The sequence below is a fragment of the Sceloporus occidentalis genome, unplaced genomic scaffold (assembly GCF_023333645.1).
Source record: "Sceloporus occidentalis isolate IW3139 unplaced genomic scaffold, rSceOcc1.0.p SCAF_1, whole genome shotgun sequence".
NCBI lineage: Eukaryota > Metazoa > Chordata > Lepidosauria > Squamata > Phrynosomatidae > Sceloporus > Sceloporus occidentalis.
The window spans coordinates 256,811,288-256,828,160 of record NW_028316981.1 but is presented as its reverse complement, the minus strand read 5'-3'; the positions used below and the strand labels follow the sequence as shown (position 1 = coordinate 256,828,160).

Below are 16,873 nucleotides of genomic sequence, written 5' to 3'. Positions count from 1 at the left end.
ATTCAAAATTTGAAGATGTATTAAGAGTGACAAAAGTTATGAGAAAAAGAAAAGAAATAGAAACAAGTAAAAAAGGGGGGAGGAGAAAAGTGACTTCTGATATTTCTTTCAGCATTATATAGTTATTCATGCCTCACTCTATAATAGTACAACACATTTATTTCTCTTGCTAGCTCATTCCTTCTAATCATCAAAACCAAAAGGTGACAAATCATCCCCCCCCCCAAAAAAAAAGTCTATAGGGATTTCCAGTCTTTGAGAAATGTCACTAATAACCTTTCTTTAAGAAGACAAGACAATTTGTCAATTTCTTCTAAGTCTGTTAATTTCACTTCTCCATAGTGGGTGGTACTGAATTCTTCAATCTTTGCACATATAACAGCTTTGCTGTAGTAGTCATATACTGAAGTAATCCTACATGTGTCATCTTGAGCTGAGAATCCAACAGTCCCAGAAGAAACACTTCTGGTTTTAACTGAATATTAGTCTTTAAAATCCTTAGCATCCACACATATATTTGAATCCAAATATTTTTAATTTTTTCATGCATCCACCATGTTTGATAAAAATGTCCTTTCATACTGCTCACTTTTCAACATACATTTGAGCCACTTTTATATACTGTATTCAAGACAGTTTCTCTGGTATCATATCCCACTAGAACATCATCTTGTAATAATTCTCTCTAAGATCATCGTACTATGTAAATTTCAACCCACTTAACCATATATTCTGTTCCATCTGTATATTATAGCCAAATTTTTTGACCCAACTGAAATCAGCTTTCTTGAAGTCCAGAGTACATAGTTAACTACATTTGGCTTCCCCTTTCCTCTGTATAGCAAAACCCAAGAGGACATGGTCACTCCCACCCAAGGATCCCACTGTTTCTACCCTATTGACCAGTTCCTTGTTGCCTCCTCTGCCTTTTGTACAATGAAATTGTCAGCAAGGCTAGTACGGAATTCATTGGACCTTATATCCTGGCAGAGTTTGGCTTTCTACAAACCTGTGGCCTCCCATTTGTTGTTGGACTGCAACTCTCACCATCCTATGGCTGATGGAAGTTTCAGTCCAATAATGTCTAGGGCCTACATGTTCTCCCCCTTGTCTACAGGAATGAATGGTACTTACACAGGAACAGTGGCTTGAAAAATTACACTTGCTTATGCTTAGGTTCTTAATTTACATGTAACTTTCCTGGCCAAAAAAAACCCAAAACCCATAGATTTTTAAATGCTTAAGTGGGAGAGCAACACACAAGCAGGAATATAACTGTAGAAAAAGAACACAGATATAATTGGCAGGCAAGCCAGCATGATGTAGTGATTTAAGCATTGGGCTATGACTCTGGACACCTAGGTTTAAATCCCTACTCAGCCATGGAAAGCCACTGGTTGACTTTGGACAAGTAACATTCTCTCAGCCTCCAAGGAATGCAATGGCAAACTCCTGCTGAACAAATCTTGCCATGAAAACCTTGTGTGATAGTGTTGTTGTTGTTGTTGTTGTTATGTGCTTTCAAGGCATTTCTGACTTACGGCAACCTAAGGCCTTCCGACTTATCATGGTGTTTTTTTTTGGCAAGATTGTTTAGAGGTTTGTCTTTGCCTTCCCTTGAGGCTGAGAACATGTGACTTGCCCAGGGTCACCTATTGGGTTTCACGGCCAAGCTGAGAATCGAACCCTGATGTTTCTATAAGGCAGAAATGGTATGATGGCACACAACAACCAGAACAACAACAACATTATTTAGAGATTTGCTAGTCATTCTAGTGTTATCTCTGAAAACTCTTCCATTGTTATTTTATTTTATTTAGCATTGTAATAACTGCAAATAAAATTACTAGACTTTGCAAAGTGTACTGAAGGGCTATGCAATGAATCCTGTACATTTCTGAACTGTGTGATGAGTTCTACAGAAACATAAAATATTTATCTTAAGTGTAGAGACAGTGAACAAAGCAACTGATCTTAAAAAAACACACCAATAAAATACTTTTCACATTCTTCTTTTCTCCCTCCCTCCCTTTTCACCTCCAGCAGTTATTCCCTTCCCTCTTGTTTCAATCAGCTTGCTTTACTTTTGAGAGCACAGAGCAGGCTTTACCTTATGAGAAGCAGCAGCCTCTCTCCAAAACATATAAAGAAGTAATATAAAAATTGTCTTTGAGCACATTTCTAAAATTAACCTTCTAGTGTTGTAGAAAGAGAATTCCCTGTGACATATTAGTCACTGCTTTCTCGTAAAGATGTAGCTTGTGAACACTGAAAAGAACCAAAAAAGCTGCTTAACCTCATAAATGCCACTGAACCCAATAAACAAAGAAAGTCTTGTTCTTTGTCTAAACAATGTTTCTGCATATTATGCATAGATCATTTTCATCAGACTCAGGGTAAACTCTGCCTGTCTATAAATGCTTGGTAACTTTCTATATTATCAAATCTGTCTAAAATAAGTGAACAGTATTATCTTCCTTCCAAACTCCAGACTTCTTCTTGCCTCTGGTCATTTCTACTGCTAATTTCATTATTATGTCTTCCCATACACTCAGGTCCTCTGGGGGGACATTTACTCCAATCAGCCATGATTAGGTTGGCAACTTTCACCCAGAGGACAGCCACCATTAGAACGTGGAACAACCTGTTGGAAGAAATTTAACAGTTGAATATGCTGTCTGAATTTAAAACAGCAATAAAGACCAGTCTCTTTCTGCAAATCTATCCAGACAATCTTCAAATTATTAATGTAAATTATGAATTTTAAACTATAGACTGATTTTTTAGTATGTATTGGTCTTCTATGTTCTTTGAAAGTAATGCTATTTGTTTTAACTGGTTTATATGTTTTGATTTATAATTTAATCTGTGGCTGTTCCCCACTTTGATTCATGGGGAGAGGTGGGTAAGAAATAAAAATCGCCATGATCATCATCATCACCACCACCACCACTACTATCATCATCATCATTTTCCATATCAAGATGGACCTAAACATTTTCTTTCCACCTCACTACTAGCTAGCTTCTTTAATTTATTGTGGGTAGTGACAACTACCTATACTCTCAAGGTTGTTCTCATGCCTCATTCTCTCATGTGATAGCAAACGTGTATTTTATTTAGAGTCTACAGCGCTCAGGGTAAGGAAAACACCTGTTTCTACCATACAGAATTTCGCAAAATCCCTGACTATTCACAGAGGTAGTTATATAGTCACCCACCAGCATTGGAATGACAATGTTGATTATAAAAAGTAGCCTTGTAGGGTCATTGTTTTTGTTGTTGTGTACACTCAAGTGGGTTTTTTTGACTCGTAGCAATCTTAAGGTGAATCTATAATGGGGTTTTCTTGGCAAGATTTGTTCAGAGTGAGTTTACCATTTGCTCTCCTCTGAGCTTAAGAAGGTGTGACGTTCCCAAGATTACCCAGTGAGTTTCCTTGACTGAGTGAGGATTCAAATGCTGGTATCCTGGACCCCTAGTCCAACACTCAAAGCACTATACTACACTGGTTGGAACTTGCCAACTGTATTTAGTAATTGATGGATTTTCCTCCAGTCTGGATTGGAAATCATTTGAACTCAATTATGTTGCTGAATGTCTTCAAGATAGACTCAAGATGAATTGAGTGTGATGTAGATCAGACCACTACCACAACACTCCTAGTACAGGAGCCCCTTACTGTTTCTTTTCCTTGCTTACCTTTGTATGACTAAAGGTACTGTATTACTCTTCACATAATATTTACTGATTTATTGAAAAATGCATATCTTGCCCTATATCCAAGGAACTCAGATAGAATAATTCATCACTGGCATCAATAGAAACCAGAAAGCTACATATGCTTACGTTATTTTTGCATGATGAGAAACTAATTTGAACACAATCTGAGAATTAATTTCAACATCTCTCTTTAAAAAAACAGGAATTTAGCTAAACTGTTGTTCTGTTTCTTGTGATCTCATAATATATTGTATTTTTGAATTTGCTGCCAGGTTTTTTTTTTAAAAAAATTGGTAGACATTTCTTTTCAGATATTTACTTCAGATGTACAGGAAACAGAGTAAAGTTTACCCTTTGGAGTGTTTTGCCCTTACAGGCAGTTGATCGAATTTCAGTCATACTTGTATATTTCTCCCACTGGACTCTTTGAATTTCCTTTAGGAATGGCAGTGCTTCGCTTATATGTCTGTTTCTCAACTTATAGCCTGACCTAAGTCTGAATTCTAAGGGGATGTGCTTCCTATCACGTCTACACAGGATTGCTATAATAATCAAATCTACTGTATTTAAGATTGGTATCAAAACCTGATTACATATTTTTCCTTTCAACTAGGTGGACAAGAAGATTATCCGAACAGAAATAGGTGTTTTACTTCGACTTTCACATCCAAATATTGTAAGTAAGATATTTTAACATCATAAACACAGCATTTGTACTTCTTGTTCGTCTGCAATATGGGCCCAGCATCTTTCAGTGATAACCACTAGGAGAATGGTGGGATATAAATCCAATAAATATTACTGTTGCAGCCACACCACAAAGAGGTAGCAAAATTCTGCAGCTGACAAAAATTAATTGTTCTTGTTTAACTTAATAGTTAGATGAGCAAGGATTTCTATTAGGTAATTAATATAATGTCCCTGTTTATTTTATTCTTAAGCTATGCATTTCTTATGGTAATGGCATCTGCCAAGTTCATGATCTCACACTAAATTAATTCCATTGGGCTTTGGGGAGATTTTAAGGAATGGCACCGAGGAGACCTTAGAAAAGCAGTTTTCATCATCATTGCATTGACTCAGTGTTTAGCTGTAAGAATGCAATGCTTCTAGACAGCATGAAAGACAGAGATTTAAATTTAGAAGACTCACACACCTCAAGAGCAAACAGATGGGATAAAAGATACATTCATCTTTTGTTGTAATTTCCTTGTTGAAGTTAGAATTAAAGTATATGAAGAAGGAAAAAAGAGAAAATTCCTTATTTTGTGCCTTTCTCAGATAAAACTGAAGGAGATATTCGAAACTCCCACAGAAATCAGCCTTGTCTTAGAGCTGGTCACAGGAGGAGAGCTGTTTGACAGGTAGGTGATGTGTGGAAAATTATACTTTTAATATGCAGGGATATCATTATGATAAATACTATTTCTTATGTTGTTTTATGTTAGATGAGTAAACAATCAAGAGGCTGAGGTTGGTGAGGTGGGCCTTTAGCCATGCTGTACTCTGCTAACTTGTTATATAGATTGTTGAGGGGCTGAAGTGGTATAGACTAACTAGGGCTACATCTGCATTGCAGAAACAATGCAGTTTGTTGTGGCATCAGAGCTCTCTGACAGAGAAGGTTAAATATTTCACAAAACTACAAATCCCAGAATTCCATAACATTGAGCCATAGCAGTTAAAGCAATGTCAAAGTGCATTCTTTTGCAGCTAAGGAAAGCAATTTAGGTGTTTGTGAATGGAGAGCTTGATGAAAACATTGACTCAGTGTGGAGCTAAAGAAAAGTAAAGAAGGAATATTTCATGTTGTGGCACAGTGGGGAACATATAAAAATAAAACTGCTAGTAAAACTGTGTACAATTTGTATCATCACACTTCAAAATGGTAGAGTTGGAAAAGGTGCAGAAAAAAACTCTATTAATGAAGAAAGTACTTCAGGGATTTTTAGCTTAGAAAAGGGGTAACTAGGGAATGGGCTATGAAGAAGGAAGATAAAACACGGAACAGCTTGGGGAGCTCAATATGTATAGCTTGGAGAAGAGAATACTGAGAGGTGACATGATAGCCCTGGTGGCGCAGTGGTTAAATGCCTGTACTGCAGCCATTCACTCAAAACCACAAGGTTGCGAGTTCAAGAACAGCAAAAGGGCCCAAGCTCGACTCAGGCTTGCATACTTCCGAGGTTGCTAAAATGAGTTCCCAGACTGTTGGGGGCAAATTAGCTTATTTGCTAATTAGCTTACTTGCTGTTCACCGCTATGATCTTTGGAATAGCGGTATATAAATAAAACAAATTATTATTATTTTTATCTTTAAATATCTGAAGACATGTCATGTAGGAGATGGAGGAGGCCTGTTTTCTGCTAGAAACTAGGACAAGGAGCAATGGATACAATTACAAGAAAAGAGAGATTTCTTCTAAACATTAGGAAGAATGTCTACTCTAAGAGCTGCTAGACAGTGGAATAGATGGCCTCAGAGGATGAAGGACTCTCTTTCTTCGGAGATCTTTGGAGATGGTTGTGCAGTCCACTGTATGGCAGAACTGTATGGACTTAGAGGCTGTCCGCATGAACAAAAAGAAGCAGTTTCAACCTGGTTTGAGCCTTATCTGTTTAAAAGATGTATGAGGCCAAAATGGGAGAAAACTGGGATGACCAGTTTCACCCTTCCATGGTGCTTGTGACTGGTCACCCTTGGCACAAGTTGACACAGCAGCCAGCAATACAGGACAAACAGGTGGCATGTGATGTCAGCCTTGAATTGCTTTGGAATGCAGGAGTACAAGCTATATCCTTTAAAAAATGACAACTAATGAACTGTGTTGCATGTACATATTGATGATACAACTACTATACAGTGTTCACACTAGGCATGAAGTTGACCATGACATAGAATCCACTGAAGAATGCATCCTGCTACTAACCGCACACCAATGTCCTGACTGAGTATGCTCAGGGGGCTACCGGGGCAATGTTTGGAGGGGTGCATGGTAATGCTGTGGGAGTCTCTTGGATGAGCACCAGCCAAAAAAGCCCTGTTATGCCAACTAACCCACCACCACCCCCACAAACATACACACCTTGGATGTCAGGGCACATGAGGGAATTCCTGGCAATCTGGAGCAAGAGGGGGACTGTGCCCATGAGTAAAGGGAGAGCTCCAGGAACAGGGGGCAGCCATGGAGGTGTACATGTGTCGCCCCCTCCATGGTCAGGCAACTCAGAGGAGGGCTGCATCCCACTACCCTCCCCCAGTGATATGGGCTGCATCCCACTACCCTCCCCCAGTGATATGGGAGGGAACCAGGGAAGTCACCACTACCTCAGACAGCCTCTTAAACCAGCATGGACCAGTCCATCCTCGACACACCTGTCTTCCTCCTGAATACCTCCAGACTCCTGTTTTCCATTGCCCTCCTTGCCACTGATGCACCACTATGACCCATCACCCCTTTCTATGATTCAGAATAATGCCAAACATGTCATTTTTGAACAATAAAAATAATTTATAAAAACTATACACAAGAATGGGAGTCAAACAGAGACTATGGGGGAAAGGAGGGGAAGGAGGGGTATACAAGGGGGAGGAGGCATGTACAGAGCAGGAGAGGGTATGTGAAAGGGGTATGTACAAGGGAGGCTCATGGCTGGATAGCCATGGACACATCCTTCCAGCTGTGTCCTTTTTAAGAATCCCCATATGTGAGTCACATAAAGTATTTTCTTAGCATGAGGATGGACACTTAAATTGGAGGTTGGGGCTAGTTTTTCTACTTCCCTGTGATCTGCACTTTTGTTGTGATGTCACTGTTTTAGATTCTGGCCAGTTTTTAGCTTTTGGGTTGCAATAGGGAAGTCATGCATGGGAACTAGCAAACCATCTTGTTTGGGGGAATTGTGAGTGTGATTTTGGCCATCTGGAGAAATAATTTATCCTGAAATTATGTATGTATGTATGTATGTAGGGGCCCTGTGAGGCTTGGAGCCCTGCCGTGTTGTATTTTCCTCATCCCTATTGTAGCCTAAGATAACATTTTCTGTGGATTGTGCATGCCAGATTTCATAGCTCAGTGCTCATATACCAACAATACACACTAAACACCTAACACAAACACACTAGTTGCATCAATATGTCAAACAGGTTTATAATTAGTTGATGGTCAACAGCACAGTTGTGAGTAATGAGCAGCAAAAGCTTTAGAAGATGAATGTGGCAGGATTGCCAGCAAGTACATGTGGCCAAATCTGTCGGGAGTGGGAAGGAAGGTATACAAGAAACAGATGGATTCTTGATAGGAAGAGGAAATGAGAAAGAGAATATCTAATCAGAAAGAAAACATGGAGCTGCTTTATTCACTGTATGTTTTATTAGCATGAGCTGCTGCTGTTGTTGTTCTGTGCTTTCAAGTTGCCTCTGACTTATGGTGACCCTAACTCCTATCACAGGGTTTTCTGACAAGATTTGTTCAGAGTAGATTTGTCTTTGCCTTCCTCTGACACGGACAGTATGACTGGCCTAAGGTCACCCAGTGTGTTTCCATGGCAAGCAAGGATTTGAATGCTGTCCTCCAAAGTTGTAATCCAACCAGTGCTCAAACCACAACACCACACTGGCTCTCGTGATGAGTTATGATGAGTAAAAATTGGCCCATTTTGAACATTTTACAGTTCTTTCATTTTCCTTTCTGATTATCCTAAAGCAAACCCACAGTAAGTAGGTCCCTATTTCTGTGTACTGAACAGTATGTAGCCAAGGATTTGCTGCTTTTTAAAATAAATCTGCTACATCTGGGGGTTCCTTAGCACAGATAAGAGCTAAACAATGTCCATCCTACCAAGGGCATTCCCACTACCAGGGGAAGATCTTTTCAGGATCCTGATGTTTATGGTGATGACGTTTTCTAATTTTATGCAGTGCCAATCCAACAGTGTTCTGAGCGGTCATGCTGGCCACATGGTCACAGAGATGTCTTTGTCAAAGCTGGCTCTTCAGCTTAGTAATGGAGAAGAGCATGGCTCCCTGCAGTCAGACTCAACTAGACTATCTTGTCAAGGGAAAACCTTTACCTTTAATCCAATTTAATTGTAATCTGGATGTAATATCTATGACTTTAAATTTGTTAATCCTTCATTGTTTCTGAATTTTTGCACATCACTTTGAATACAGTTTTCAATGAAAGATCAATTAACAAATTTTAAATCATGATTTTGATTATGACAATAAGTTTTATTCTTCAAATTATCTAAAACTACATTACACAGACATTTAATATTGTAAGCCATGTTCATAGCATGGTAATATTTAATCACATTATGTCATGAAAGTTTGCACATGATTCTATTAAAATTTTTCAGCCAATTATCAAAACAGCTTTATTTATACAGTTGGCCTTTCTTATACATGGATTTTTTATACATGGATCCAAGCTCCATGGATTGAAAATATTAAAAAAAAGTATAAATTTCAAATATCAAACCTTGATTTTCTATTTTTTATAAGGGACACCATTTTGCTGTGTCATTATATTTAATGGGAATTGAACATCCACAGATTTTGTTATACATGGGGGATCTTGGAACCAAACCCCAGTGTATAACAAGGGTCCACTGTATACGGCTTTATACTGAACTAATAGTGTCTAAGCCAGTGGTTCCCAACCTGTGGGTCGGGACCCCTTTGGGGGTCGAATGACCCATTCATGGGAGTCGCCTAAGACCATTGGAAAACACCTATTTAATTAAAGTTATGAAGTAGCAACGAAAATAATTTCATGGGTTTGGGTCACCACAACATGTGGAACTGTATTAAAGGTTCGCGGCATTAGGAAGGTTGGGAACCACTGGTCTAAGTGGTTTACAACTGTAAGCTAATTTCCCCCCAAAATCTGGGTACTCATTTTAGTGACCTTGGAAGGATGCAAGCCTGAGTCAAGCTTGAGTCCTTTTGCTGGTATTGAAGTGACAACTTTATGATTTTGAGCGAGTGGCTGCAGTACAGTCATTTAACCACTGCGCCACCAGGGCTCCAATCCATATCATGTTCCAGTAAGCATGTGCTAAATATGTTGCTTATAAAATGAATAAGTAGCACATAGAAATATGTAGGCAAATAAAAATAAAACAAATTAATGAATGCATGATTAAGAAAATTTTCCCATACCCTGCATCGCTGGTTTAAAATATAAGATTATATTTAAGATTAAGATGCTAATGATAATCTGTGCCTGTAGTGACAGTAGGTACTGGAAGCTCCTGTTATACTTTTTCATTTCCTGTATATTAACATACCTGAATTTTAGGATCTTCCCTAACCCAGAATGTATAAATTATATCTGCCTACTTTCGATCTTGTCAAACACTCCTTCCAGACAGTGCATTTTTAATTTTCTAGTTTTGACAGAAAAGCACCTTACAAGCATACAGGACTCAAACCAAGAGAAAGGTTATTTTTCTTCAGTGAAATGTTAATTTAAAAAACTGTAGTTTCCAGATCCATTTTAATATTTCAGCTGTGTGCAGTGAGCATAAATGAAAAGAAAACTTGTCATTCACAGGTGCATTGAGGTGAATGGGATATATGCAAGAACATATTTGCAGATACCATCATTTGAGTGGCTTTCAGTAGCCTAAAATCTTACTTTTAGCACCAACTAGAGTAGACCCATTGATGCAATGACAATTGGTATGTCAACATTTAAGACAATTCCATTTGTTTAGACTAACAACCAGAGCTGGGCCAGCAGCAAGAATGATATTGTGAATTCCTTCTGTTTTTACAGTTATTGATTATCCAGCTCCAAAATGCAAAGCACTTTGTTAAATGAGGAACAACTCCATAATATACTGCCGCTGAAGCCCTAATAAGTCCTGTGTGCCCTTTAGAAAAAGTATACTTTTGCATTGTGTTGTAAGATAAGAGCCACATTGGCTGGCTGCCATTCCCTAAATGAAGTTTGATTAAATATTAAACATTTCACTTGGTCTTCTTCCATTTGAAGAACTGTTTTGATTTCAGTTAAAATATTTTTTAGGTTCATCAATAGTCATTTCCTGATTTTAGCAGAAGTTCAAAAAGAAACACTATTTTGTTGAGAAAAACATGGGTGGGGGATAAAATTAGTTGTATTCTTTGATGAAAATATAATCATCTGGTTTTGCATTTTGCAAAGAAATGCATTAGAGAAAAGACTACTGGGAACTGAACCTTGGATCATCTGGGAAATGGTCTCCAACCTTCAGCTAAGGGAAATGTCTTCAGTTCTTGGGAAGGCCTTTCATATATCTTACATTTGGTCTTTCTTATCAATGCATTTTATGCTCAATAGCAATCTCACATTGCAATTCCCTTACATTCAAATTTATCCTTTTGTCACTTTCCCCTTATTTCTCTTCTTTAATGAATTTATCATTTTAATATGCTTAGGCGGGTTACAGACCGCTAAAAAATACGTATGGAATACGTATTAGGGTTAGGAAGGGGCGGTGCTTCCGCACCCCCCTAACCCTAGTACATATTCCATACGTACAACACGGCAGCGCCCCTTCCACATGGGGGCCACCATGTTTACGTATCGGACACATAGCGTCCAGACGTGTCACGGCGCCTATGACATCACGAATGCGCCAGCAGTGCCTCATGACATCACAGAGGCACTGCAAGAAGGAGCTCCATTTTTGCTCTGCGCGGGAGCCGTGCGGTGTGGGTGCTGCGGCTCCCACACGGAGCAAGCGGCGGCGGCGGCAGACCGCCGCAAAGCAGTGGTCTATAACCCACCTTTGTTTGCTTTAATTACACTCAAGATAATCTCTCACATATCCTGCATTCTACTTATGGTCCTGGGAGAAGGGATGTATGCCTCTTCTACAGCAATGACATGAGGAAGGGATGCCTCACATTCATCGGCGATATTATACCACGGGTTTGTTGTTGTTATGTGTCTTCAAGGGTGCATCTACACTGTAGAAATAATGCAGTTTGACAGTATTTTAAGTGTTGAAGCTCAGTCCTATGGAACCCTGGGATTTCTAGATTTACAAGCTCTTTAGCCTTCTCTGCCCGCGTTCCAGTATCTCACAAAATTACAATTCCCAGGATTCTGTAGGATGGAGCCATACCAATTAAATTAGTGTCAAACTGCATTATTTCTATTCATCCCAAGTCAAAATTCCTGTTGTTGTTGTAATTGTAAGCCAATGGCAAACCTATCTTGAATAAATCTTGCCCAAAAAACCTTATGCTGAAAAGATTAATTCAGGGTAGGTTTGCCATTGGCTTACAATTACAACAACAACAAGAATTTTCTTCATTTATATCCCACCTTTTTCCCAGTAATGGGACTCAAGGTAGCTAAGAACCTATTTAATACAATACAAATTAAAAACAATGCAAAAAACATAAAAAATATAAATATAAGATTTAAAAACAATTGAAATTTTAAAACTTTAAAAACTTTAACATTAAAATGAACGACTACTGTATATGAAAATCTTTAAAACAGCACCACACAGCATTAAAAGCCCAACTCTTGTCAGTTTGTGAAAGCATCACAAAAATGTTTTTACCTGCTGATAGAAGGAAAGCAAATACAGGGCCATCCTGGCCTATCTAGGGAAGGAGTTCCAAAGTCTGGGACCAGCCACTAAGATGGCCCTCTCCCTTGTTCCCACCAAACAAGCCTGAGAAGGTGGTGGTAAGGGCCTCAGATGATCTTAGAGCTGAAAAAGAGATGTATGGTTCTTCAAAGAATCGGGACCATGCCATTTTGGGCTTTATAGGTCAAAAGCAGCACTTTGAATTGTGCCTGGAGATGGACCAGTAGCCAGTGGTGCTGTTGCAACAAGGATATAGTGTAGCCAGCCCCAGGTAACATCCTGGCTGCAGTTTCTGAGCACTTTTCAAAGGCAATCCCACATATAGCACATTACAGTAATCTAGATGATATGTAACCAAGGAATGTACTATCGCAGCTAGCTCTGGCATCTCCAGGAATGAGCACAGTTGATGCACAAGCTGAAATTCTATGAGAGTACTCCTAGTCACTGCTGAAACCAGGCTCATAGCTGAATCCAGGAGTACCCCCAAACTGCAAACATGCATTTTCAGGGGGAGTGTAACACAGATTGAATCTCTATTCCCAGATCTGTCTTTTGACTGACCAGGAGCACTTCTGTCTTGTCTGGATTAAGCTTCAATTTGTTTGCCCTCATCCAGTCAGTTACAGTTGCCAGGCATCAGTTTAGCACAGGAACAGCTTCCTTGGAATTAGGTGGAGTCATAGAGCTGGGTGTCATCAGCATCTGGTGGCACTTGGCCCTACTTTAACTTAATGTAGAAGTTAAATAACATAGGAGACAAGACTGAACCCTAAAAGACTCCACAGGTCAATGGCCAAGGAGTCAAACAGGAATCCCTCATCATCACCTTCTGAGGGTGTTGCTCCAGGAAAGAACTGAGCCACTGTAGAACAGACCATGGATCCCATGGTTGATGCTACTGAAAGTCACTGAGAGGTCCAGTAAAAACAATAGGATATACTCTCCCTTCCAATTCCCTATGTAGGCCATCCATCAAGGCTACCAATGCTGTCTCCATCCCACAATCAAGCCTGAAACCAGATTGAAATTGATCTAGATAGTCTGCATCATCCAGGAACCCCTGGAGAAGCCACTACATCCTGTAGTACTTTGCCCCAAAATGAAAGATTGGCAACTGGTCTATAATTATCAAGTATAGTAGAATCCAGGGACAGTTTTCTTCAGAAGAGATCTTACCACAACCTCCTGCAGACACGTTGGGACCCTTCCTTGTTGTAGAGAGGCATTAATCACTTCTTTTACTCACCCAGCTAGTCCTCCTCAGGAAGGACAAGGATCTAGTACACGTGGTGTTTCTCACCTTTCCAAGGATCCTGTCCACATCTTCAAGCTACATAAATTGAAAGGTATTCCTCAACACTGAACAGGTAGGGGCTCTAAGGCTTCTTCTAAGGTTGAGAGAGTGTCACTTGCCCAAATTCACCCAGTGGGTTTCCATAACCAAGCAGCTATGTGAACCCTAGTTCCCCAGGATCATAAGACTCACACTCAAAACACAGCACCACAGTGCATCCAGAGCTACTTCTTTTCTTTTTGCCTTCCTCTCCCTCCAGCAGTTTGGGTGCAAATTATTTAACTAGCTCTAATTTGTATTGTTTTTATCCCCTTCACTTTTATTCATGAGAGACCTATCAGCCTAGGTCTCTCTGCCTTCAATGCACATGAACTTTCTTCCCCCAGTTCTAGTCTATTTTGCTCTGGGAAGGGCATATGAAAGAACAGCCTTTATGCAATACATTGTACTGTTGCTGACACTATTTTAGATGTCCTCCAGTTGCATTGAATCCCCCATTCCATATATTGAGCTGTGTAAACTAAGTGCACTTCATTCCAATTTTGCAGTATGAAATGTCTCACTGGTGGGGGGGAGGGAAGTCATATCATCCTCGATAGATTTCAATGCAAACCCTTTGCTGGTATAGCTGCCCAGCGTGCAGGTGTGTCTTCTATGCCATTCAGTCCCTTAGTTCCGAGTTACCACTGCAGTCTCTGAGAGCAGCAGCGATGCCAGAAAGTCCACTCTTAAAAGAAGGGGAGAGGGAGCAACCTGAAATCACTGCAGAACTTTTCTCACTGCCATTTCTGGGCCTGTCCTCTTCTGCTGCTTTTGAACAAATTGGATATTGGAGCCCTCTAAATAGTGATCACACACCCCAAAGTAACCACAGTGCTGCATGGAAGGGAGGCAGTAGACCCAACACTCTGTAGCTCTGTTTCACCGTTGTCCCCACATTTTTAAAAATTAATATCCTCTTCATCTTCATCCTCCCATGGTCTTCCACAGAGGTAAGATACATAATAGTTCAATCCAAGTTCATTTGCTGGTCCTCCCAGGTCAATAATTGCTTTCCCTCATATGTTTTCTGCTCAACAACAGGAGTAGGATGCTGGCTCACACCTCATCAGTGTAAAGCAACCTGTTTTCAACAACTGTTTGACTTCTGGGCTGCATCTATCTCATTCTCACCTCAGCAAGTACACTCGGCTTTTCTTATACACGGATTTTTTTATACACGGATTCAAGCACACACGGTTTGAAAATGTTCCAAAAAAGTATAAATTTCAAATATCAAACTTTGATTTTCCTTTTTTTATAACAGACACCATTTTGCTATGCCATTATATTTAATGGGACATGAGCATACACAGATTTTGTTATCCATGGGGATTCTTGGAACCAAACCCCAGCGTATAACAAGGGTCCACTGTAGTGTGTGTGTGTGTGAAACACACAACTTGAATGGAAGTAGATATTAAAGCATTAAGAAAGATCTTAAAGAACATTAAAAGGTATCATGGCATCCATGGTGTTAAAGAAGTCAAAGAGAAGGGAGAAAAGGAGACATAATTCATGGTGTGGAACAACTAGTGGAGTTTGCATTATTGCTATCATTCCTTGTAATCTTCAAGAAGCCAGAATCACCCATTATAGGAAAGCTGGTATTCTGAGCATGGTTTAAATCAAAACCCCTACTCCTATTTGGTCTCTTCCATAAATGCATTAATGGTCTTTAGACAAGCTACTGTCTCTTAGACTGAGATCTACAATGCAGGAATAAATACTGACTCACCATAAAAGTTGGTTTAAATGCAGGGATGAGGAATGTGTGGAACTCCAGATATTGTTAGATTACAACTATCAGTTAGCCATATGGTGTGACAGATCCTGAGACAGGATTCCTTCACGATAGCTGGACTTGTAGCACTCTCTACAAAAGGAGCAAGTTCTGTCTGCTGAACTGTTGACCTATTTGAAAAACTCCCTTCCACTTGACCTCCCTCTTTCTTTCTTTCTTTCTTTCTTTCTTTCTTTCTTTCTTTCTTGAAAGCTCTTTGAGGATTGACAGCTGATGTCTCATGACATCAGTGCATGGATCACTACTTTGAGTAGCAGTAGCCTGAAGCATTTTGCTGTCTGAGAAAATAGACTTTGTAGGGGGCTCTTTGCAGACCGGCCATTAAGGCCAGCCTGGGGGGCAGAGTCAGGGCATGGCTCCTAGTGTGCAGTGATGTCACACTCCCAGGGTGCAGTGATGCCATAAGCCACTCTACATGTTGGGTGATGTCATGGTGCTTCTCTGGTGCTGCGTCCAAATGATGCAGCACCAAAGGACCACCTTAAAGCCACAGCACCGTGGGTATTATGCCCTTTCCAGGGCGCAAAAAGGAGCTGCTGGAAAGGCCAGATTGGAGCTGCAGTGTGCAGTTGACGTGGCCCCGATCCAGTGCTTATGAAGGCTGCCGCAGGCTACCCCTTAGGGGAGGTCTGCACAGCCCTTTGGTGGAATCATCATTTATGTACAGAAGGTGAGTGAACTGGCAATTTTATCCAATACAACACTAAGAACAGGAAGTGTTCCTCTGCCACTTCTGAAGGCAGTAGACCACCTGAGCAAGCATCAGGCTTTGTGGCACACAGAGAACTCTATAATATTTGCTGTTCAGCATCCATTCCCACTCTAATGGTAGGGGTGACTCTAGGATTCATTTTCAAAGACTCATCACTTTGTGACTATCTACAGATATTCTGGCACCAAGAAACTGGAACTGCATCAGTGCTAATGCTAGACACTGGAGAAAGCATTCTGTCTGTTCATTGTTTTCTTAGAAACATAAAGATGTATCATTTTCAGAAAATGTTCAGAAAACTTTGCACAAAATACCCCAGAGATGCCTGTAATTTTAAAATGACTGCTGTATAGAAATTCTTAATTAATTTACAGAGTAATTCCTTGCCTCAGACAAACAGTCATTTAGCTCATGTAAAATCTGAGAAAAAATGAAGGAAGGTATTTAAAATAAGAGGCCCAAAGTATGCCTATTCAGCAGCTGAGTGCTGAATTCTGCAGTAAAATGTTTATGTGAAACCAGTGGGAACTTGATATCTGGCATATATCATCCAGTCCATTGAGCAATAGTAGAATTCAGTAACAGCACAAGAAATAGTGGTGCAAGTAAGCATTTTCTAATAGTGGTTTCCAAACTGCAGTCATCTGTATATCAGAAAGAGGAAGTCATTTTAAATGCTTATGTCTCAGCAAGATTATAT

General features: G+C 39.8%; 1 protein-coding gene across 2 annotated transcripts in view; it reads left to right on the top strand.

The window, feature by feature from the left end:
• The window catches only part of LOC149323788 (calcium/calmodulin-dependent protein kinase type IV-like), a 135,369-nt gene that overhangs the window by 67,067 nt on the left and 51,429 nt on the right, over nt 1–16,873 (top strand). For both annotated transcript variants that reach the window (XM_089492329.1, XM_089492337.1), the window contains 2 exons: nt 4,337–4,399; nt 5,005–5,087. In XM_089492329.1, coding sequence (XP_089348455.1) covers nt 4,337–4,399; nt 5,005–5,087 — 146 coding nt within the window. The remainder of the gene's footprint in view (nt 1–4,336; nt 4,400–5,004; nt 5,088–16,873) is intronic.